General features: G+C 37.0%; 2 protein-coding genes and 1 long non-coding RNA gene across 15 annotated transcripts in view; 2 read left to right on the forward strand and 1 right to left on the reverse strand.

The window, feature by feature from the left end:
• LOC108104383 (neurobeachin) overlaps window positions 1-22,749 on the forward strand; it is a 189,684-nt gene that overhangs the window by 32,518 nt on the left and 134,417 nt on the right. The window lies entirely within an intron of this gene.
• LOC108110282 overlaps window positions 1-22,749 on the reverse strand; it is a 45,122-nt gene that overhangs the window by 21,009 nt on the left and 1,364 nt on the right. The gene's annotated exons all lie outside the window — the stretch shown is intronic.
• On the forward strand, window positions 10,935-17,878 carry LOC108110279 (proteasomal ubiquitin receptor ADRM1 homolog). Its single transcript, XM_017219270.2, has one exon. The coding sequence runs from the start codon at window positions 12,310-12,312 to the stop codon at window positions 13,204-13,206; it is 897 nt and encodes a 298-aa protein (XP_017074759.1). The 5' UTR covers window positions 10,935-12,309; the 3' UTR covers window positions 13,207-17,878.

Here is a 22,749-nt window from a genome sequence, read left to right on the forward strand (position 1 = left end):
GGCGACCAATCGATAAATTTCAACTGAGGATTGCAAAAACTGCAGGCACATAAATATTCATTTATGTTAATTTAACTCGTTTATCTCATAAAATATATAAATTCATATTTTGTAAAGCCTTTTTCAGTTTAAAATTTTCATCAGAAAAGGGTTAAGCAATATCTTTTGTTGAAAGTTTTAGTTTCTAGTTAAAAAGCCATTGAAAAGTATCTCGAATCTTGAACTTTTAATCTATTAACTAGAACAATCTTAAAGTGAAATTTTACATTTTCATAAAATGAACAACGTAGATTAACTTTTGAAGAGGCCAACTAATCGGATTAGGTATTTACACTCACTTGACCTAATGAATACAAACAGAACTGAAGTAATGCATATTTTAGTGGCCTATTTGAAATCGTTTATTTATTGTCTTTTGGTGGGGGGGGGGATATCAATGGGGGATATCAATGGCAAATGCACTTGCAAAAGGCAAACAACAGAGTCAGAGCCCGCATTTTCATAGCCTAAATCCCATTTCGTGCCCTAATCCCAAACATGCGGCGTAACCATAACCAAGTTAGCAGCATCCTGGTTCCGGTTATAGAAATGCGGTTAAGCATTCAGCTACCAGTTTCCACTTTCCACTTTCCTACTTTCCCATCCCAACCAGCATTCAAGCCATCGTCTTCTATTTTGGCCAAAGGAATTTGGCTTTTCAGTCGCATGATTTCGTGTGTGTGTGTGTGTTTGTGTGTGTTTGCGTGAGTGTTTGTGCCTCGTTCGAGTATAGACCACCTGGCGTTGTTGGGTGATGAAGTCACAGGGCCAGGGCAGGATATATAGAATCCAGGTTTCAGGATTTAGGATCCAAGAGTTTCGAGCTGCCAAAAACAAATACAGCAAACTGACTGAACAAACAGAAAAATAAGTAAGGGGGGCGAAAAAAAAAGAAGAAAACACCCAAAGAACAAAACCAAAAAAAAAAAAAAAAATAGGAGGAAAATTTGGAGGAAAGGCGGAAGGAAAAATTGAAAAGAGAAGGAACTTATTGCTCGGCAAAGCGTGAAATGTTTACGAGCGAGTGACGATGGCGACTCAAGTGCTGGAGGATGAGGATTTTAGGGGGTGTAGACAAAACCAGAGATGGGGGAAAAAAAACGGGAGCCTCGTAAAGAGATTTGTGTGTGTGTGTGTGGGTGTGTTGCCTAGTGCAAATCTTCCCCCCCCTTTTCGAATTTTTCCAGAACTCCTCGCGCTCTCTCGCACAATTGTAAAGAAAATGTTATTAAGGATTTTCTATTATATAACAAAAAGGCGCACTAAAAACACACACACAAATACAGTGAGAGGTGTGTCTGTGTCTGTGCGAGGCGCATTAAGCACTTGACATACACATATACACTCTTTGGAATTGCATCCATCCGCCATCTTCCACTGCCCGCATCTTCGTCAAGGAAAGGGTTCTACAAATACTCTTTCCTTGAAGGTCACTCGCCTTTTGCAGGTTTAATTTTCTTGTTTTTAATCAATAAATTACCTTAATGCGTTATATTTTAACTTGCCACGTAAATTACGTATACGACACGTAGACCAGATTACGTTTTCAAGCAATTATTAACTTTGCCAACGTTGCGTATACGTGACAATCTTGGAAAATGGGGTAATTAATCACTTTTCATATCTTAAAAGATTTGGAAACAGAAAGCCATTATTTTCTGAGAATATAAATATAAATATCGATATATTATATCGATAATATCGATATACACTTTCCTTAAATGTCATTCGCTTTTCGCAGGTTTCATATTCCAGTTTTTAATCAATAAATTACCTTAACATTTGATATTATAACTGCCCACGTAGATTACGTATACGACACATAGTCCAGTTTGCCAACGTTGCGTATACGTGATAATCTTAGAAAATGGGTTAATTAATCACTTTTCATATCTAAAAAGATTTATAAACCAGGATTCCATTAATTTCTGCGAATAAAAATATAAATTTCGATATATTCTATCGATAATATCGATAACTTCAATTCCCAATGTTAGAGTATCACGCTTTACGTTTACATTGAGCTTTTCATTTTGGGCGCAGGCATTAGACGGGTTTTCATCTACTTAGTTTTCAATGCCCCTCTTTGCTAAGGAGAAAGCAGCCCTTTCTCTTTGCGCGCGCGTGTGTGTGTGTGTGTACGTCAGTCAGAATGTTGACAAGTCGATGACGGTTCCTACGAGTGTATTTGTGTTTGTCCGCTTTGCCTCAATGTCTCTCTGTGTGGGTGCTCAAGGTTCAGCTGCGAACATTAGTCAAGTCAACCCAAAATGAGCGACCAAAAGTGGCGCAGTCAAGCAAAAAGGCTCTCGTTGCAATGACTGAATGACTGAATGAATGAATGAGCGGCTGACTGAGCGAGTGAATGAATGCGAAAAGTCCGAAATGAATGACGAAATGCGCGACTGACTGACTGATGCCTGATGGTGGGGGTTTCTTCAAGGAGATGAGGAATCTACCAAAAAGGACCGAACGTAAGCGACAGCAGCTGGAATGCATATTTCTTCGTCCTGAATTCAAGCAACCAGCAGTAGCTTCCACTTCCTTTTCTACCCGGACTTATTTTCATTTTACCTCGCGATTCCAATTTCGCTTGCATCCTCCTTTGTCACACTCTTGAGGAATGCAACGACACACACAGCGGGGCACAGTGGAAGTATTTTGTAAAAATATTGATAGAAAAAAAGTTTGTTAAATGAAATTTCAAGTTTAAAAGGAAATTTTTCACATTTTAAATGAAAATTTTTACATTTTCCTTCAAGATTTAAGGCTTATTTAATATATCGATTTATTATCGACATTCCTTTATAAGTTCTTTTTAATATACCGATAACTTTCCCAACTTTGAGCCATTGTAAAGACTCGCTACTTCAGATGACTGACTGCCAGGATGTCCTGGCTCCTGTTATAAACATGTTTTCCTTTCCTATATTTATTATTATTATTATATTTTCTACAACGGTTTTCACCTTTTTTTTTTCTTATTTTTTTTTTTACACTCCCTATTTTTATTTTTATTATATACAGCAATGCTGTACTTTGACTTTAACAATGTCAGCCATTTTGTTCCTTTTGTGACGACGCCCTCGTGCAGGGAGAGGCGAGCCATGCGAAATGCAGTGAACATAAATACCATGACTGACACGGTTGGGTGGAAAATGTAAAGGAAAGTGGGTGGCGGTGCTTGGTTGATGGGCGGTTAGCCCTCTTGGTGGGTTAGAAAAGTCGATGGTGCCCTATCTGCCCTGCCTGCCCTGCTTGCCTGGTGCAATCTGCTGCAATCTTCTCGAGCAATTCGTCGTTCGCTCCGCGAGTCGATTCATCTTGCCGGGGTTAAAAGTACATGCCTTCGTTACGCATTCTTTAATTGAATATTTATCTTGGCTGCTGGAGAAGCTCAAGTGCACAGCAAGAAAATGTTAAGTTTTGGGTGGAAAAATGAAAAATTTGGATTTTCCTAATTTTGAAAATTTCCCTTAAAGTGACAGTCTTTATCCCATATCTAATGTTAAAAGCCATAATCCTGATAGGTATATTTTTTAAAAATATTAAGAAATGAGCGCAAAAAAACAAAAAGTTTGGAAATAATATGTAAAACTGTCCGAAAAATTCATTTCGTATGACTACAAACTTGTTTTTTTCACTGCATACTTCTAGGCACCTTCATAAGTGACTCTAAAACTGTAGTGATTTTCTTCATTTCCTTCGTAAAATTCAAAGAAATTATAAGATTATTAATTCAAAGTGACATATGTTCTTGCTGTGTAGCTGTATAAGCTGTCAGAGTTCCCTTTTTTTTTTTAGACCTTTCTGCGCTCTTATTCACCATCTATTTTTCGGTGGATAGTAAACCTGATTCGACGTTGTCGCGTCCTTGTAATTGCAACTAGAGCGAGTGCGCGCCTTGTCAGCCTTGTTTTCCATCGCCATCGGTTATGCATTGTGTGCTGCATGCAGTGCCAAGAAGGTAGGCAACTGAGAGAGGCATCTGTGATGAACCCCCTTTCGTGCTTCCATAGAGAAACCCCCGTCTCTCTGGATCCACCACTGTTTTGAAAACCATATCCTTATCCTTGCTTGCATATGCAATGCATCTAAATTGCTTTCGAGTTCTGTTTGTTGTTTTGCATCTGCTTTGGCTTTGAGATTTACAGCTTTGTTGGTTGCTTCCCTCCACCCTCTGTTCTCCCTTTCTCCGATTCATCTCTATCTCTTTTGGTGACCCAACCACCACCCCCCACACCCCACACCCCCACCTTCAGTCTTTCAGCATCTTCCATTCAATTTCTTCTTTTCCACATTACGTAGCCAGGGAGATGCTGCTCGAGATTTTCCATTCTCCGGCAACTGTGTGGTGTGCATCCTTGCTTTGACATTTTAAATGTTATTTAATGGTCCCCGGAACTTGTTTGCTGCTAGCGCAGCCTCTTCGATTCCTGCAAATCCTCACCATAAATTCATTATTATTATTTTCCCTTCGATTCCAATTCCAATTCCTATGAACGAGGAGTAGAAATAGACTAAGAAGAAGAAGGTGAATCGAAGTCGAAACGGTTTACACTTGATTTATATTGGCACTTTGAGCGCAATTTATGGACCAGGAAAAGATGTTACCATTTTATTGGTCATTTTGCCACTGCTTGAGCGATTCAAGGTAAAGATAGAAGTTATCTGTCCAAGGAGCTCTATCAATTAATTTATTTACAGTGATGGTCTCGTTAATTATCTTCTTCATAGCCCCCTTTTAACTTTAAGAAACATCTTTAAGTTGTGTTTAATTTTGAAAGCCAGAAGGTGGGATTACAACTTTTTTGATTTATTCACCAGCACACCCTCAAAAGCCGCCTAAGTTTAATTGAAAGAGTAATAATTATGCATAAGTTGAACACACCTTCTTGTCTGATCCCCAAAGTAGACATCACACAACCCCCTCCCCCATTTTCCTTTACCATTTCGGTGTTAATGCGTTTTTTCCTATCGCCAGGTTAACACTCGCTGGGTTAAAAAAAAAAAACCCCCTTCCAACCGCTTACTTCTTAGTCGCTTCCCCTATTTATCACAACTTTAATCTGTGACACGACTGTTGTGGCAACAACCAAGCACCCACCCCATCCACCTACTCATGCCATCTGCTTAGCTTACCCCCGCGGCGATTTCTCGCCGTGTAACCAAATCACCAGCAACAGCGAAAAAAAATAGAGAAAAGTGGAAAATGCAAGAAAAAGTGCGGTGAGAAAAAATCCAACAAAAGTAAATAATTAAAAAATATATAAAAAAAAATGAGAGAAAAGTTATACAAATTACCAAGGGTCCTTCGGTTATCCCTGCAAGGCTCCCTTTTCAGCTAGCTTTGACTGTAATTAAATGATGTTTATTAAACGTCCACCATTGTTTATGCCTCAAGCGAGATTTACAGGGTACGATGGGGTATATTCGATTGTTAATTAGCACTGGGAGAGGTAGTTTGGGGATTATATAAATGTTGGTATTGCTATTTGAAGTAGAGAAAGCTGACCCACGGAAGATTTGCTTCATAAAATTGCTATAAAAATATGAATATTGTCCAATTTTCATCGAGCGTTAACTTTAACCATTTTGTAAACCGCAAACTTTCTACTAAATATCTGACACATTAACAATAACAATCGAAATGTGAAAGTCAAAATTATAGATAGTTCAAAAAGCAAACGCTACATGGGCCACCCTGTATAAATTACTTTCAGACTTTCAAATATTTTTTTAGTCTTTAAGTTCTGCCTTTTATGATTGTAATTTTTACATATATTTCCCTTTAAAATATTTACTTATTTTCCTAGGGTATCTAGCTAGTTGATTCCTTTTATTATTTCATCTTTTTCCAGCAGCTGAACAAGCTGTGTCCTAACTCTTGTTGCGCTTTTTGCATTGCCAGCAAAGCTCTTGAAAGTTGAAATGATGGCAAGACAAACACAAACCTTATGTACGAATTGAATTATATAACAAGGTATATAAAATTATATATATTTATGTATATATAAACATACATATATATAGCGCTGATGTTATATATATTTTTGGCAAAAGCAAAGGAAACACACAAAAACCACAAAAATGCCGCCTACACTGGATGCTGATGTTGTTTCCTTGTTGTTGTTGTTGTTGCTGTTGGAATTTAGGGCGGTTGTCACGCCCACACATGACTTGCCGTCAAAGGGTTAAGACAGAAAATAGGTAAACGGGTAGCTAAGGGGTTAAGGATAAGGCAGAGAGGTCGGATTTGTAGGTGGCAGATGGGTTGGTTTAGTGGAAAAGCGGCAACACATCCGCTTGCCCTTGCGGCATATCCTGCAGTTTCCTTCCGCTGCTCCCTCATCCCCCCCTCTCTAAACACTCTCTCTCCATTTTCCACCCCATTTTGAGCAAAGAGTTTTGTGCCCCTCGCGTTGAATTTTCCCGAGTTTCCCGCACCTGTCAGTTTATCTAACACGCACTCCAGGCTAAAGAGCAACGGAAGGCGGTAAAGTGCCAGGGAAAACAGCAAAAATAAAACGAGCAAGAGAAACGAGACCAAAAAATACGTAAATTAACAAAACCTGCCGCCAATCATGGGTGTATGTGTGTGTGTGTATGGTTTTGGGTGGGAAAAGGAAACCCTGATGGGAGGGTCTTTTGTGTATTTTTTTCTCTCTTTTTTTTGCAACGGGTTTGCAGGATAAACTGAAAAAGCATCGAGATACACTTTCAATTTGACAGGATTCTAGGATTTCCTGGACACCGAAAAGGGATGATGGCTAAGCTAGTTATCCAGCAATGATGGGGCAGAAAACATAACTAATGATTGGATGAAATGTAGCAAACGTTTTGCAGATAATCAGAAGATAAAAAACTAACACGGAAAGTGTGCTTAGCTAAGCTAGAAGTTTGTAAGAAGAAAAATGTAAGGGAAAAGAGAGAGAAAGTTGATGGAGAAGAAAGGTTGGTAGAAAAGTCTAAAAATACTTCCTATTTCTCCCTAGTTTTCCTTTAGATTTCCTAAAATAGTTTAATAACTTTCTAAATCCAAGGGTATTACAAAAATTCGACTAGTTTTCGTAAGGATCGAATCGCCCTAAACCTCTTTTTTGTGTATTTTCGTTGGCTCCTTTTGTCAGAAAACAAGCAACAGGAACAACAAAAAGGACTAACTCCTGTGGCATTTCCCTCTGCGTGTGCGTGTGCGTCTGTGTGTGTGTGTCTGCGTGACTTCGTATATGCGTGTCTCTATATATGGATGTGTGCGTGAGGATGGGTGAAATTAGTTTAGGGCAACGAGGCACATTTTTGAGATTCATAAACTTGGCAAGGCGTTGTATGCCTTGCGAGTGTGTGTTAATTTCAAGTTGACTCCTCGTTTTACTCGTTTAATTGGCCTGACTGACACTAAACACACACACATAAACAAGGGAAATTACAATGAAAAAAAAAAACAGAAGAGGAAAACAGCAAATGAAGTTCATGCTTATGAATTAATGACGCCAGAAGGGTAAATAAACAGAAAAAAGAAAAGAACTTCCTTTTTTTTTGGAGTTCATTGAACTGCCATTGGTGGACTTGACAAATTTCAATTAATTAACTCATTTCATATTCATCTTCATTAGCCAGAAATGCAATGAAACCGTTCAATTAGGCCAAGTCAATAATTCATGTCTACAGAAAGGGCAGGCATTACTGGCCAAGAACTAATTGGAATTGTGGTAGTATTGGCAGTTTCTGTATTGAAATAGTCTTAGATTTTGCCTGAAATATTTCCTTGATTAAAATTCCTTTCATTCTCGAACTAAGTCAAACGTAAAAGTTAGTTAAATTAGACATGTGAATGTCATTTTGTTTGCTGATCAAATATTAAGTTTAATAAATATTAATTTAATATTAAGAATCAAGAACAAAAATCTAGTTTAAGTTTCAGCTTCCTGCCGCTTTTCACGTTTGTTCTTCTTCCATCAAGATTTATTTTTAAATTACAAAAATCTTAAATTCGCAACCTTTTTCGAGATGCTGCCTGTAATGATTATTTCATGCCATATAATATTTACGGCCAACACTTTATTAATGCAGGGCAAATACTGGCGAAAACACAAGCTCGCACATATTTGCGGAGCATAAATTGAGGCGAAATGCGAAAAATATTTCCCCCCCCAACGTTGGATGGTTGAAAGTCAAAAAGGCGATAATTTCATTTACAACTGTCGCCCACACATCCATATATCAGATATATATATATATATAAAGATATATACAGAGATATATATACATACCTTATATGGCACATCTCTACATTTTATATACACTTGTTTACCTGTTACCGCCCATTGCCCACCTCTTATTCGCTTGTTTTTTTCTTTCATATTTTTTTTTTTGTTAGCTTTGGTCGACGTCAATTTATTGATACCACCCAAAAAAAAAAGAAATGTAAAAAAAAGAAACAAAATTTGAGGCAAAGAAAAAGCGAAACGTAGCCATAAAAATGAAACTGAAAATGAAGGAAAATTGCCAAGGGGTGTTGGAAAAAATTGATGGGTGGCTATGTGGCTAGGTTGGTAACTGAAGTTAAGGTATTTGTCAACACAACGCTTGTAATGTTTTTTTGCTTACTTTTTTCTCTCTTTTTTTTGGGATGACTAGCAAAGGGCATGACGTATACGCCATGGTGTACATGCAGTATTTCTTGGAATTCCTTTCTTTTAGCTATATTTAAGGCTAACAAATAAGGTTTTATGCTCCCTTTTAAGAGAAGATTTTTACATATTTTTTTTGGAAATAAATTCTATTTTTCAAACTACTAACTAAAGCAATAAATTAGCAATTAAATTTCCAACTCAATGGGTTAGAATCCTTCTCTTTTTAGACCCCTTCTAGCACATTTCTCTCAACAAAACGAAAAAATGCAAAACATGTCCTAAAATATTTATTTTTAGTTTTAAATGCAATTCGATTGGAATTTTAATTGCAATTTTAACGATGCATCGCATTCTATGTCTGAATGACTCTTCGCATTGTTGTGGGGAAAAATACTGATTATTTTTGGATCAATAAATGTGATCAGAATTTTTAGCAGAAATAAAATATTTCCCGTTGGTTTTCATATCATAACTTGTCTGATAATTATCCTACAGCTATAAAACTAACTAATTTGAACAGCTAGCGACCACACCTTTTGAGCCATGTGATTGTCTAGTTACTTGTGAGAAATTCATTTTTTCAAAATTTTTTGCATTTTTCGTAAGGGGTAACATCATCAAATTTTACGAAAAAAGGCCAAAATTTGACTTTTTTAACCTGGGATACAGTTTTCTTGGAATTTAAATTACGAGTTCATCGAGGTATTACATTCCATATTTGGACCATTGTTGGCTTAGTTATGGGAATAATACAACCACTTTGGGGGGGAAATGAGGAGAAATCAATTTTCGCATTTTCGATAAGGGGCAACATCGTCTTTTTTGAGAAAAATGGATAAAAATTAACAATTTTAGCTGTGAATGCAGTTTTGTTGGAAATTTAATAAAGAATTCAACGAGATATGGCATTCCAGATTCGGGTTACTATTGGCTTAGTTATGGGAATAATACTGAAACTCAAAAGAGGAAATAAGGAGAAACCGAATTTCGCATTTTCCATAAGGGGTAACACTATAAAAATTTCAGAAAAATTACAAACTTTTGACATTTTAAGCTGTGAATACAGTTCAACTAGGAATTCAAAACCAAACTCAACAAGGTATGACATTCCATAATTGGACCATTATAGGCATAGTTATGAAGAAAATACTACCGTTTATAGGGGGAAATGAGGTTAAACTTAAGTTCGTATTTTTTATAAGGGGCAACATCATCAAATTTTGAAAAAGCGGCTAAAATTTGACTTTTGTGTGAATGCAATTTTAATGTAATTTTAATTACGAGTTCATCAGTGTATGACATTCTATAACTGCACCATTCATTCACTTTGTTATGGAAAAAAAATGGTATTATTTTTGTCAGAAAATTAGGAATTTTATCGATTTTTAGTTCTTAGTTAGTGAAAATTTCTGATTTTCCTGGTGTTAACCCTCAATAAACCTATCGTTGTGCCCCTCCCCCATTCTCGTGTTACTACTCAAGGTGTGGTACCCTAAAGACGCTTCAATGGCGTTGCTAAGATGTCAAGTATCTATGGACTCAAGTGATTTTAGTGAGAGAAAATTTAAAAAGTAAAGACTTGGACTTGGACTTGCCATATCCCCAGTTTGCCATATTCCTTCATAATACTGTCTTTTTATATCCTTTTTTACTCCTTCTTTTTTTTTTATTTTTATAGTTCTTGATTTTATTTACTATTTGCTTGGCTGCGGGTGTCGACGAGTGGCGGCAACGCAGGTTAAGTCAGTTGGATGCCAGGACACGCTTATCCTTTGCCGACGTCGCTGTCTGTACTTCTTCTCTAGTTTTCTTCAGGTTTTCCCCTTGCCTTCCCCTTTGCATTTTCCCATAGCCCTTTCTTTTTTGTTTCTTTTTCTTCTTCTTCTTCTACTTCTACTTCTTCTTCTTGTGGGGGTCTCAGCTTGTGCTCTCGTTACGGACGAACTGTAGAGAACGCGTAAAGCGTAAACTACAAATTGTTTTGTAGTTGCCTCAAATGCTTCTTGTTCTTTTTTTCTTCCTTTTCTTTTTTTTTTTTTATTTTTTGTTACGGCAACAGCAATTGGCTTCATTTTTATTGGCATTTATAGGGGGGCGTGGCAGCAGGTGGGTAGGTAAGCCCCCCCACCCACAATTGGGGCAACTTCGTTACGCTTCTTTTATTTTTATTTTATTTCATACACGGTTTCCTTTTCATTTTTTTTCTTTCTTCTTTTTCTTCTTGTTTTTTTTTCGCCCATTTATTTGACCTCGCCATGTGTGTGGGTGGGTGGCTGGGTGGTCTTGGGCTTGGGTGTTTGCTCACGTAATTCCCTAATTAAATACTTAAATTGTAATTGCTTTCGAACCAGAAAGCGACGAAAGCTCCAGGAGTCCTGTCATTAAAAACGAATATATATAAACTTGTATATATATATAGAGAAGAGTCATGTGTCGTAGTCCATTGAAAAGAAATCAAGGTGTGTAATGGTTGCTGCTGTTGTTGCAAAAAAAGAAGAAAGCAAGAAAAGTGCAAAGTGTAAGGTAACTAAAAGATGTGTCTACATCATGCTTTCATTTTCAATTCAATCTGCTTGAATAATTCATCATGAAGACATGACATCGCATCAAACACACACACTAAGAGAGAGAGAGACAACCAACGATGGACATCCAATCGAATCAACTTTAATTGAATGAAAACAAATCATGCCAATCATATTGACTCTAATCCAATTAAATTAAACGAAAATATTTCAAATACATCTAAGATGATTCGAAACGCTTTAAATATTTTCAAAACCAAAACAGAATTATATACATTTTGGGGTAACTAAACTAGTAAAAGAGTCATAGCTAAGAGTCATGATAAATCCCTAAGTTAAACTTGACTTGGGATAATGCTAAGTTTAAGTAAAAGATATACATTAGTAGAAAAGCAATTTACGCTCTGATATATATCTATCATTAAAACTAATCTATAGTTGGCCATTAAAATGTGTTGTAAAATAAAACCCAGAAGCTAGTGAGACTGACTAACTACTGTTCGCTGTCCGTTAAGCCATATAAGTCATCACTTTAATTTTAATTGCCTTCCTTCCCTTTTCCCTATACGACTAAGCTTAGTCCGCTTACGCCTCTGTTGACCTACAGGACCTACGGCCATTGGCGATTTTCCTGTCTGCTCCTTGAACTTGCCTCGTGCATCTACTGGCCACGTTTTTATGTGCTTTTAAGTGTGCAATTAAAGGTCAATTGCCGGCCAGGCTGGACAGCTAGCCAGCCAAACGCTGAAGTAGCCCATAAATGAGGCGATGTCTTTTGAGAGTGTGACCAGCTCTATAATATTTTCTTTTTTTTTGGTTTAAAAACATAAACTTTATGACTCTTAATATAATGAAAATGAAGTTTGGTGTGTGCTGAAGAAATTATAGTTTAAGTATCAGAAAAATTTAGTATTGATCTGATTTAGTTAATGCAAGAAAAGTCAACTTTGATCTAGATCAATAATAAACATAAAGGCCATTCCTCTTCTCGCCTCTCCCCCAACACTAGTAGGCCTTTAAAAATACTTTCAATCCTCTAATCCAAACACCTGATAACACCAAAACGACCAAATTTGGCAGTATCCCTTATCAATTTACACCGAAAAAACATGTCCAAAGACACACCAATATCTACCAATTTGGCTGAACACAAGGCTGGCCGGATGACGCTTATCGGTAAGATGGTCGAACCCGATGAACGCAGAGGATTGCTATTCGCTCGTCGCTCTACCACTGATAATCAGGTGCACATCCATTGGATGGATACACGATCGGGAGCCATTGAATTGGATATTATTGTCACGCCAGGTGGTCTAGAATTTCGACGTATTGATGAATGCAAAACTGGTCGCGTTTATGTACTAAAATATACACGATCCACACAGCGTTATTTCTTTTGGATGCAAGAACCAAAAATGGAAAAGGATATGGAATTTTGTCAACGTCTCAACGAGATAATTGGCGGCGGTCCCAAGAAATACAATGAAAGTGAGGCTGCCGAGGGTGATGTCGATACAGATGTGGAACAGGATAATCATCGTGGTTTCGGTGGCAGTGAACTTATTATTATTAACCATAATGAAAGTAGCCAAGAACTTTTAGAAAATTCTATACTTTTGCAAACCGATGACAGCGACGAAACTTTATCATTGACATTTTCTAATATCTATACATATTCAGAGCCAAAAGTCTTGGCATCTGCCATTGTTTCGCATGGCACTGAAGCTATGGAATGTCTTATGACATCATCGGTACGCCGTCAAAAGTTGTTAGCTCAACTACCCAAAGATCCGGATGAGGAGGACAATGATAATGAAACTGAAATAATATTCAAACATTTACGTTCTGATGAATTCAAAGAATTTCTAACCGATTTTACTTTTGGCCTACACGCAGGCGTTCTTAATACGGCCCTGAAATCTCTTATCAAGAACCATGAAGTCCTGGAAGCTGCCCAGTCTGGTGATATCGAACGTTTTATATATGTTCTGACTCATCAGGCATAATATTATCGATTGAGCTTAAGTGTGGGTCTTGATATACGTTAAAAATTCGCACCAATAAATATGAGATATACCAAAAAAAAAAAACTAGAAGGAAAATTCAAGAAAAAAACGTACAAAATGCAATAACTGGTTGACTCCTTGGCCGTCACTTTGTCTCGAGTTACGAAGATAAATGAGATGCCATAAGTTAGACGACAACTTGCACAACTCCAGACAAAGACCAAGCGGATAAAAGTGCGCTTCAGCTCAGCAAAAATAAAATGAAATAAAAAAACGAAAAGCGTTGACTTTTTTCCCCATACTAAAAATTGATATAAAATACACACACACACACACACACACACACAAAAAAAGTATAAAAAGTAGCAAACCCAACGATGAAAACAAAAGAGTAGGAAATTTCTCAAATAAAAAATAGTTGTAAACTATGGGGAGTACTTAGGATCGGGTTAGTGCGGCTGTCTAGGAGGGGGGATTCAGTCTTTCAGTTCAGTTTCGAGTTTAAGAGTTCTGGTCCTTTGCGACAGCAGTTTTCTTTTGCCTCATTTGTATGGCGCCTGTTCTGTCCTGCCAACCCTTCTTATATTCAGCCCTGTTTTTCCCAAAAAAAAAAAATCAAAAAAGAGGAGAAAGAAGAAAACTTTTTCCACGTTGTTTTAATGAAACTAAGTGAGCGGCAAAATGCTGGACAGCGCGGGAGCGGGCTCGGCCAGTGTGAAGAATTGTTCTATGGTTTTGGGTCAGATAAAGCATTCGAAAATGCTGGGCTGGAAAAATGTTATCCCCTTCTTCTTTTTTTTGGCAAGAAAAGCAGACCTAAGAAAGGCAAAAATCTTCAGAAAGTTGTTGCATTGTGTCAGAGTTTGGACAATGGTAGTAAAGAACAAAAAAAAAAAAAAGGAAAGAATATTCGTGTATGCTGACTAAGAAAAAGCAAATTTAATGATTAGTTTTTGTTCGCTTTCTTGCTATACGGCAGTGCATTTGTCATTATTGAGAGTGACCAGCGTTTGTTTTGGTATGGCTGTGAGTTAATAGTGTGGCTGTAGTTTTTTTTCTTTTTCACAGAGGGTAAATCAAGAGATTAAATAAAGAAAACTTAAGGCAAACTTAATTCACTTTACGTTTTAAGCTTGCCAATTCTATAACCCTAACCATGAATTTCCCCCTCTCATTTAACCAACTAAAACTAATTAAGCTCCCCTGTAAACCCTTCTTTCTTGCTCACTTCTGGTATCCACATTAAACTTAATGCTAAACAGCATTGCAGAGAATTGCCATAAAAATTACTTAAAACCCAACCAACAAGCAGCTTAAATATGCCTCTTATTGATGTTCTTCACAACGAAGCAAATGCAATAATAGTTAAGAGAGAAAAGGAGCTCAAACAGGCGAAGGGGGAATATACTACGTGTGTGTGTATGGCTATGTGTGTGTGTGTGTGCAACATGGGGGAACTAGCTCTTTAGCCGCTTTTCCAGCTCGCAGTTCCCAGTTTCCCAAAACTTCATGTCCATTCCCATTGCCATTGCCATTTCCATGTCCATGTCCTTTACCACTTTTCCAACTCTCTCTCTCTCTCCCCCAGCTTTTCCAGCTCTCGACTGCTATGCGTGTTGCATACTAATTTCAAAAATTTGCCATTACATTTGTACTTCGCACTGCTCCATGGCACTACACTGCCACTATTACTACCCCAAAAAAAAAAAAAAAGAAACTCATCTCCTTCCATCTATTTTCTACCCATATTCCTGCCCTTCAGCTTGTCGGTTTGCTGCCATCTTGAATTACGCAAACACACACATACCGATACACACACTGAGACACCATTGAGTGTGTGTTACTGTTTTTGGTGCTTGATAATCAAGCAGCAACTGAAGCTGGAACTGAAACTGAAACTGAAACTAAAACAGGCAAAGAGAGAGAGGAGGAACAGCAAGCCATGGGGTAATTCACACACAAAATTGCTGGAATTTTTGCTGTAGTCAAAGGTGAAGCCAAAAGCATCTTAGCCACACATGCAACCCGAAAGCTATCTCTTTCACTCTTTGTTGTTACAAAAACAAACACAACATTTGTTTCTCAAAGTGAATTTTCATTCCGTTCTAAATGTAAATAAAAGTTGCCTTCTACTTGGTTTTTTTTTTCGTACCTACAGGCAAAAATGAGTAGGAAATGCCCAAGGAATTTACCACCTCATGTGGAGTTTTCAGGCAATTGGTCAATTATTGTTGCTGTCATGCTAGGGGTATTAACTGAAATACTAAACAAAAAAAATGTATAAGAATTTCTTATAATCATTTAAAAAGTTGTGTGAAATCTCATTCGAAAAAGCAAAATACCAGAAAGATCTCTAAGCAAATATTAAGAAAGACATTCTTTTTAGCCTTTGGCTTAATTGGAATTTATTTCACTTTGAATTCAGGCAATTGCCAAAGCCAAAAACATTTGATTAGGTTGATTGCGAAATTTGTGGAATTTGTGTGGGACTGAACTTCTAATCAGGATTTCTCTTGAAGAGCCTCGAGCCAAAGTCGAAAACTTTAAGCACGTGTCATAATTGTCAATGCCACAACGCTTTTGGTAAAGGCAAATACATATATAGAATAATATATATATTAAAGTATATATATATATATATAAGATATATGTGGCATGCTGCGGCAAACGGAAGTCACACAGACATGAAGGAGAAGCAGATCAGAAAATGGCAGACAAATGGGAAAGGCATTTGACATTGACCAAACATTGTCGCATTAAGGAAACGCACTGGCCTCAAGCATATCCTTACCAGAAAACACTCATCGAGAGGTGGTCAAACATTTCCTTTCAATGATGCTCAACTTGATGTCTCTCTCTCTATGTTCCTTCTTGAAATATTGTCCTTGAAATGCCTTCAAGAATAGAGTTGACAAACGATTTATTATCGATAAATTCGATTTTCTTACTTTTTAACTGTAATCAGCGATAAATACTTTTGCAAAAGCAAAACTTTTCGAAACAATATAAATGTCGGTATTACCTTAGCTTGATTTGTTAATCGATTTTACTGCTGAGTTTTTAATCGAATTATTTGAGAATTTATTGGTGAATTGATCAACTTTAGTAATCCCGTTATTTATAATCGATGTTCTGTCATCTCTGCCGCAAAAGTGTACATTAAAAAAACTGACGCCAGACCCGGAGAAAAGTTGCCAAAAAAGGCCAGCGACAGTATTGCTGGAAAAAAACCTCTCTTTCCCCAACTTTTTCCCCCTCTCTATTTCCTACCCTCTCCTTAACCCCCCTTTTTAGTCACTGGCCTAGTTCGCATTGAAGCCGCAGTCCATGAGACAATAACTCATGAAGTGTGCGGCGAGGGGCCAAACGGAACCCGAATAAAAATCAAATAATAGCGTAAAAGCTTTACCCTCTAAAAAAAAAATTGTGAAAAAGGGAGAAGTGTAGAGGGAAAATGGGGGTTAAAATTGGAGGAAAAAAACCCTGTCCAAGGGACAACAATAAAATGTCGCCGTCGAGCTTTGTCCGCGTCGGCAAACCAGAAAGTTAACCCAGTTGCAGGGAGCAATGAATAAATTTTCCAAACTGACGCTGGAAAAACTTTCCTATCGCGCAGCCCTACCAAAAAAAAAAAAAACGAAAAGTCAAATTAAACCAATAGGAGTTTAAAAATAAGGTAAAAAAAAACCTAACTTTACAAATAGATAATAAAAATGAAAAAGTATTTAAATTATCAATTTTAGAGCTATGACAAATTGATGGAAAACTAGTCGATTTTCAACTAGATTTTCTAAATATTTTCCCCATGCAAATGCATTCAATTCCGATTTAAGCCAACGAAATTAACGAATTCTTTGAATTAAATAACTTTCACCGCTGCACCGCCACGCCGCGCCCTGCGTGTGGTCTCTCCTGTCATTCTCGGGTTAAGTGCACCACCGCTCGATATGCCAGATGAAGAGGACAAAAGTGCATTTAACAAATTAAAATCGCAGAAACCACCATCCAAACGAAATGGCAATAAAGCTCTGGCCAGGCATGGGGGTATAAGGGGGAGAAGGGCGGGCCGAAATGGCTTTTTTGGGCAACGTCCAATAATGATGTTGTTGCCGGTTTGGATTGGGTCCCCTTGGTCTCTGGGTCCTCACTGGTCGTTGTCCTGCTCGTCCTCGACTTTCTGACTGCGAAAACTGAATGCAATCCGAGCCGGAACTGACACGCACAAAAGGATATGCAACACTCACTAATAAATTTCATATTTATGTAGAACACACACACACACACACATACGCAGAGAGCAAGAGAAGCGAGGGGAAGAGGGAAATGCAGTCAACGAGTGGGCTAAAAAAGGGAAATATCCGTCGAAATATAAACGTGAAATTGCCGGACCAACCAAAGTTTGTTGTGTGTGCGGTTCGCTATGCAAACATTTTCCGGCGGGCAGCGTATAAGGGTTAAAGAGGGGGGTAGATACTTTTTTGGGCACATCTGACAATCTCGGCAGAACAATAAAAACGAATCGAAATTAAACCAAATAATGCTGGGGAATATATCTGCCATGGCGGCTAAATGTCCCATAAAATCGTTATCCAAACTTTATGGCTGATTTTCTTTGTCTTTTTCTTTAAGTATTAAAATTACATTTTTAAAATGGGATATTAAATATAATATTCTATATTTTTTAAGTATTAAAGTTTGATTTTAAATTAAATTTAGGCATCTTCATTCTTGTAAACTAATATTTTATAATAATTTCTATTAAAAAACAAACCTAATTTTGTGGTTTTTCTTTTTTTGGCAGCCAATAAAAATGGCAGCGAAAAAAACACACAAAAAGCAGTAACCATAAACCAAAACCAAAACCAAAAACCAAATCATTTCAATAATCAATTGCAAATCAATTTATCTCATTTGTCCTCCAATCATAATTTTGCCCAGCAATCAATTGTAGGTGGCGGGTGTTATTTTTCTCGCTTTTCCCTTTTTTACAGTTACCTTAATTTGCATAATTTGAAATTATTAACAACTGCTTTGAATCCAGCTTAAACTCTATAAATATTTATTTAATCATTTATTCATGCATTACATTTTCACAGTTTTAATGTTTACTCATTGCCCGGCGAATTAAAAATCAAAATAAAAGAGAAAAAATAGCCAAAGCTTTACGGGTATAATAAATATTTGATGAAAATAAATGCTAAAATGTTTCAATATTTATTTTGATGGTGGGGGTGGCGAAAACATCTAACGTAATTTTCATATTCGTTTAATCGTTTGCAGTCATCAGTTATTAGCAATATGCCTAGTCATTGTCATTTTTGATTAAGGAAAGTAAAAAAAAACTTGAACAATTTTTCATAATATTAAAGAGATCAAATGATGTAATGATTGGTATTAAGATTTGCTTTTGATTTTGTGGGGAATGATAAGTTTTCTGTATATTTTAGTGATTTTTCTTCTTGACAAAACCAACTCTGATTTCTTCCCTTGCAAATTTCTGTAAAATTCGGTAATTTCTGTTACTAACTTGATATTGAAATTGTTAATAATATTAAAGAGATCAAATGATGTAATGATTGGAATTAAGATTTGCTTTTGATTTTGTTGAGCTTGAGCTTGTTTTCTTGCCATTTTAGTTTAGATTTCTCTTCTTAACAAAACAAACTCTTATTCCCGCCTTTGCAAAATTCCGTAAAATTCTTTAATTCCTGCTACTAACTGGATATGCCAAATATACCGAAAAACCTAGGTAAATATCTTCTGTTGATTAAAGAATTACACATTTTAATATTCTTTCATCTTGATTCAATGGCAAGCCCATCTCAATTTCATTGGCAAACACAGAACTGGGGTATATTTTTCAATTATTAATTGATGTGGTAAGGAGCAATGTTTGTTTTAATGTTTTGCCTTTGGCTTGTGCAGTTTGGCCGTATTTGCCTTTTGCTCCCAATTGGTATCTCAGTTTCTCTCTATGTGTGTGTGTGTATGTCTTTGTGTAGTTTGAGTGTGTGTATATTTGCCAAGCCAAATTCAAACTTGAGCACTTGACATTTCACGCTTGCATAGATGGAACTTTGGTAGGCAACGTGAAATTGTTAGTCGTAGGAAGCTTACTGAGATTCCCAAATGCATTTTACGTTCCTGGTTTTTCTACTCCCCCTTACCGAAAACCTCACCCAGTTTTTCCACGACTCCAGGCCGTGTTTGTACCGCACCTCCACGCACCCCCCACCATTTAGCCCTTGCCTCTTTCTCGCTTTTCTGGCCCCAGCTGACACTGATGATGTGCTATTTATTTTCGGTCTAGGCTGTCCTCGCTGTCCTGTTCGTCCTGCTGCGTTGATTAAACATTTGTGTTATGAAATATATACACAGAGTGATACATACAGAGACACACACACACACACACACATACACCCATTCATATATATATATATATACTAATCCGCATTCACATTCATTTCTCAATGCGGGTGTGTCTACTTTATATGCATATGCCGCTTTTGATTGCTGTTTACTGGCTGCATCCATCCTGTATCCTTTTGGCTTGCAGTTTTGATCCTTTAATAGAATATTTAATTTTAATTACAAACATTTGATTTCCCACTTCAGCCATCGTCGTCGTCGTCGCTTCGCTGGCTACTGGCTGCTGGCTGCTGGCTTTAAAAATTCATGTCACAAAAACAGTGACAAAAAATTAATATCAAATATTTATATTTCTTGCTTTTTATTTATTTCTTTATTTTTATTAAATGATTTAGAGGATTTCAAATGAAGTTTGTAAATAAATATTGTATTTTATTTGTGTTTTAATATTTGATTTTAATATATTTAAAATAAAATAAAAGGGAGATCAGCGTTAGAGTTTGCATTCTCTTTCATAGGAATTACTTTTCAGTTTCAGTTTTATTTTTCTATTTATTTTCTCAGTGCATTTAGACCATGTATGTGTGTTTTGTGTGGGCTAGCAAATTGAATGCGTGTGTGCCTGAAAGCATAAGCCGGCCAAGTTGAGCGAGACGGCGACCGAGACAAGAGCCAAGTTACTTGGGGCTTTTGTCAATGCCACGATGACGATGACGATGACGATGACGAGGAGAATGAGCTTGTAGATGTTGGATGTAGATGAGAGTATGAGAATGAGGATGACTTCTTATAGAACACTTGCCACGCCCCTTCAGGGACAGTGCATTTGGGAGTTTGTGACAGAGTAGTAGAAGGGAAAAAGGGGAAAATGGGTGGCAAAAGACCAAGCAATGACCTCCACAGCTTGCAGTTGGGCCAAAAGGCAAAAGCAAAAAAGCAAAAAAAACCTATTCATGTGTGGATCTTAAAAATTGCTTTAAGTTTGTCAGCTAAAGTTAAAGTTTAATGGATGGAAATTAAAGGGGAAAATCTTTACAGCAAGAAGAGGTGTAAGCTATGGAAAAATAACTTTCAAACTTGTTTATTTATTAACTTAAGATTAAGCATTTAAACAGCAAGTGTGAATTTATTATTTTTACATTTCTTTTTTCTATTTTCATTGTGTAATTAATTCTGTAAAAAAAGTTTCCACTGAAGCACTTGGCTTTGATAAAAAGTTTTGACCTGATGAAACCTTTGCTGCAGTCTGAAAACTTTCTCAAGAGCTTACCAACTTTCGAAATTCCTCTGGCCACCTTTTTCCATACACATAACATAATACTAATAATATATAAAAAATCTAAATAATTATTAAGTTCAACAAACTCTTATACACACACACACACACACACACACACAAAAACACAAAATCAAATCGCAATTTCTGACGTGATAACTAATTGAATTTTCCTCATTCTTTTTCTCTTTCTTTACAGGTGAGTGTTATGGTCCCCAGACAAATATGCAATTTGCACGTAAGATGTCTTCCCTTTTTCCCTATTCCAAAGACAAGAAATAAGTTCACCATTCGAGTGGCTGATCCATCATGAGGGTTTTTTTGGGTGCCCATGTCCCAACCCCTGCGCCTTGCGTAACCTCCCTTATATATATATATATTCCCATATCTACTAATTTTTCCCCCTTACCATTTCGCAATATAATCCCAGAACCCAGATCTCAGATCCCAGAGATTCTGTGGCGCGTTCCATTTGTCAATGTGCAGCACGTACTCAATCTTCTGGCTTGTCAAACTTGGCAATGTTGCAACCAAAAATGTTTGATGTTCGTTCAAGAAAATTTTCTGCTACTGTGGTGCTTTTAAGAGGGAGTCAGGCAGGCAGGCAGGGGCTATTTTCGCCCTCGGGGGAGTTTTAGGATGTGTCTTAGGAAACACTCAGGGACACATTCTTAAATGTGATTATGTTTAGTGGCGTTTAAGTGCAAGTTTATCAGAGTATAACTCTCAGAGGGGGTTTTTTTAAAGGCTAATTAACATAAATTAAAGTTAATTTTCTAGCAGGTTGAAGGAATATTAAGTAAGGTATTGAAGTTTCTCAAATAGGTGGAACTTTTCTTTAAGTTTTTCACTGAAAAGTAGTTCTTAGCTCTTCTTAGCTTTATTTATTTTTAATATTTACTCAAGATTAATATTTTATAATTATCTTTTCCTTAGCCTTCCATGATTATAGCCTTACCTTAGGTTGCCCCTAGAGGGTTGCCTTAACTAGTTCTTTCTGTCTTTACCCACCACGTACCACAAAATACGTGAGTGTGTGGGTTTATTAGTGGACGTGTGTGTGTGCCTGTGTCAGTGTACGTGTTTAGCAAATACTTGTCTATAGTTTCAGGCGACGTAGGACAAAAAAAAGAAAAAAAAAAGAAAAACTGGAAGAAAAAAGTTGAGATGATTCTATTAGCTAAACAAACACAAGCAAAAAGGATCGATGGGCCGATGCAGCAGGACAGTCTAAAAATATCAACATATTTCATTTTGTTGTGTACACACACACACACACACATATATACATAGTATATCCTTGCAGGTCCTTTGCTGCTGTGCACATAACGAAATTACAAGTTGCCAATAATAATGCCTGGGGTGTGAGTGTGTGTTAGGTGGGGGATAGAGTGTCTGTGTGTAGGTGTGCCTGCAAGGACTACAAAGGACACGTCGCTCAGTCAATTTCAGTTCAGTCAGCTGTCCATCCAAAAGCGTTGCGATGGTCACTTTGCCAGCGAACACAAACTCCTTCCTAACCTTTTGTATTCAGTAACCCTCTCCTTGCCCCTATCCATTCTCTCTTTTTTTGCCAGCGATTTGCTCCCCTTGGAAAATTCCCCCTTGATTTTCTACCCCTTCAACTACCTTTCATCAAACCTCCTCGTTTGCCTTTCACGGTTGAGTTGTTCTAATAATGCAAATACACAATAAATAAACGTGCATTGCAGTCAAGAACTCAACCGAACTCAGCTCAACTCAATTTCGGGCACTGAGAAAAAATAGTACAGCTTATGTGTACTTTTTCAAGCAGATAGAAAAATCTTCTTCAGCCTCTTCAGCCTTTGTTATTGTCATCATTATTAATAATGATATGCCTTCAGGATAAATACAAGTTCTTAAAGCATAAAAACAAA

Source organism: Drosophila eugracilis, unplaced genomic scaffold, assembly GCF_018153835.1.
Source record: "Drosophila eugracilis isolate 14026-0451.02 unplaced genomic scaffold, ASM1815383v1 contig_2147, whole genome shotgun sequence".
NCBI lineage: Eukaryota > Metazoa > Arthropoda > Insecta > Diptera > Drosophilidae > Drosophila > Drosophila eugracilis.

What these genes read in the sequence shown, in the direction of transcription:
- LOC108110279 (XM_017219270.2), top strand. Translation starts at nt 12,310, where the DNA reads ATGTCCAAAGACACACCAATATCTACCAATTTGGCTGAACACAAGGCT.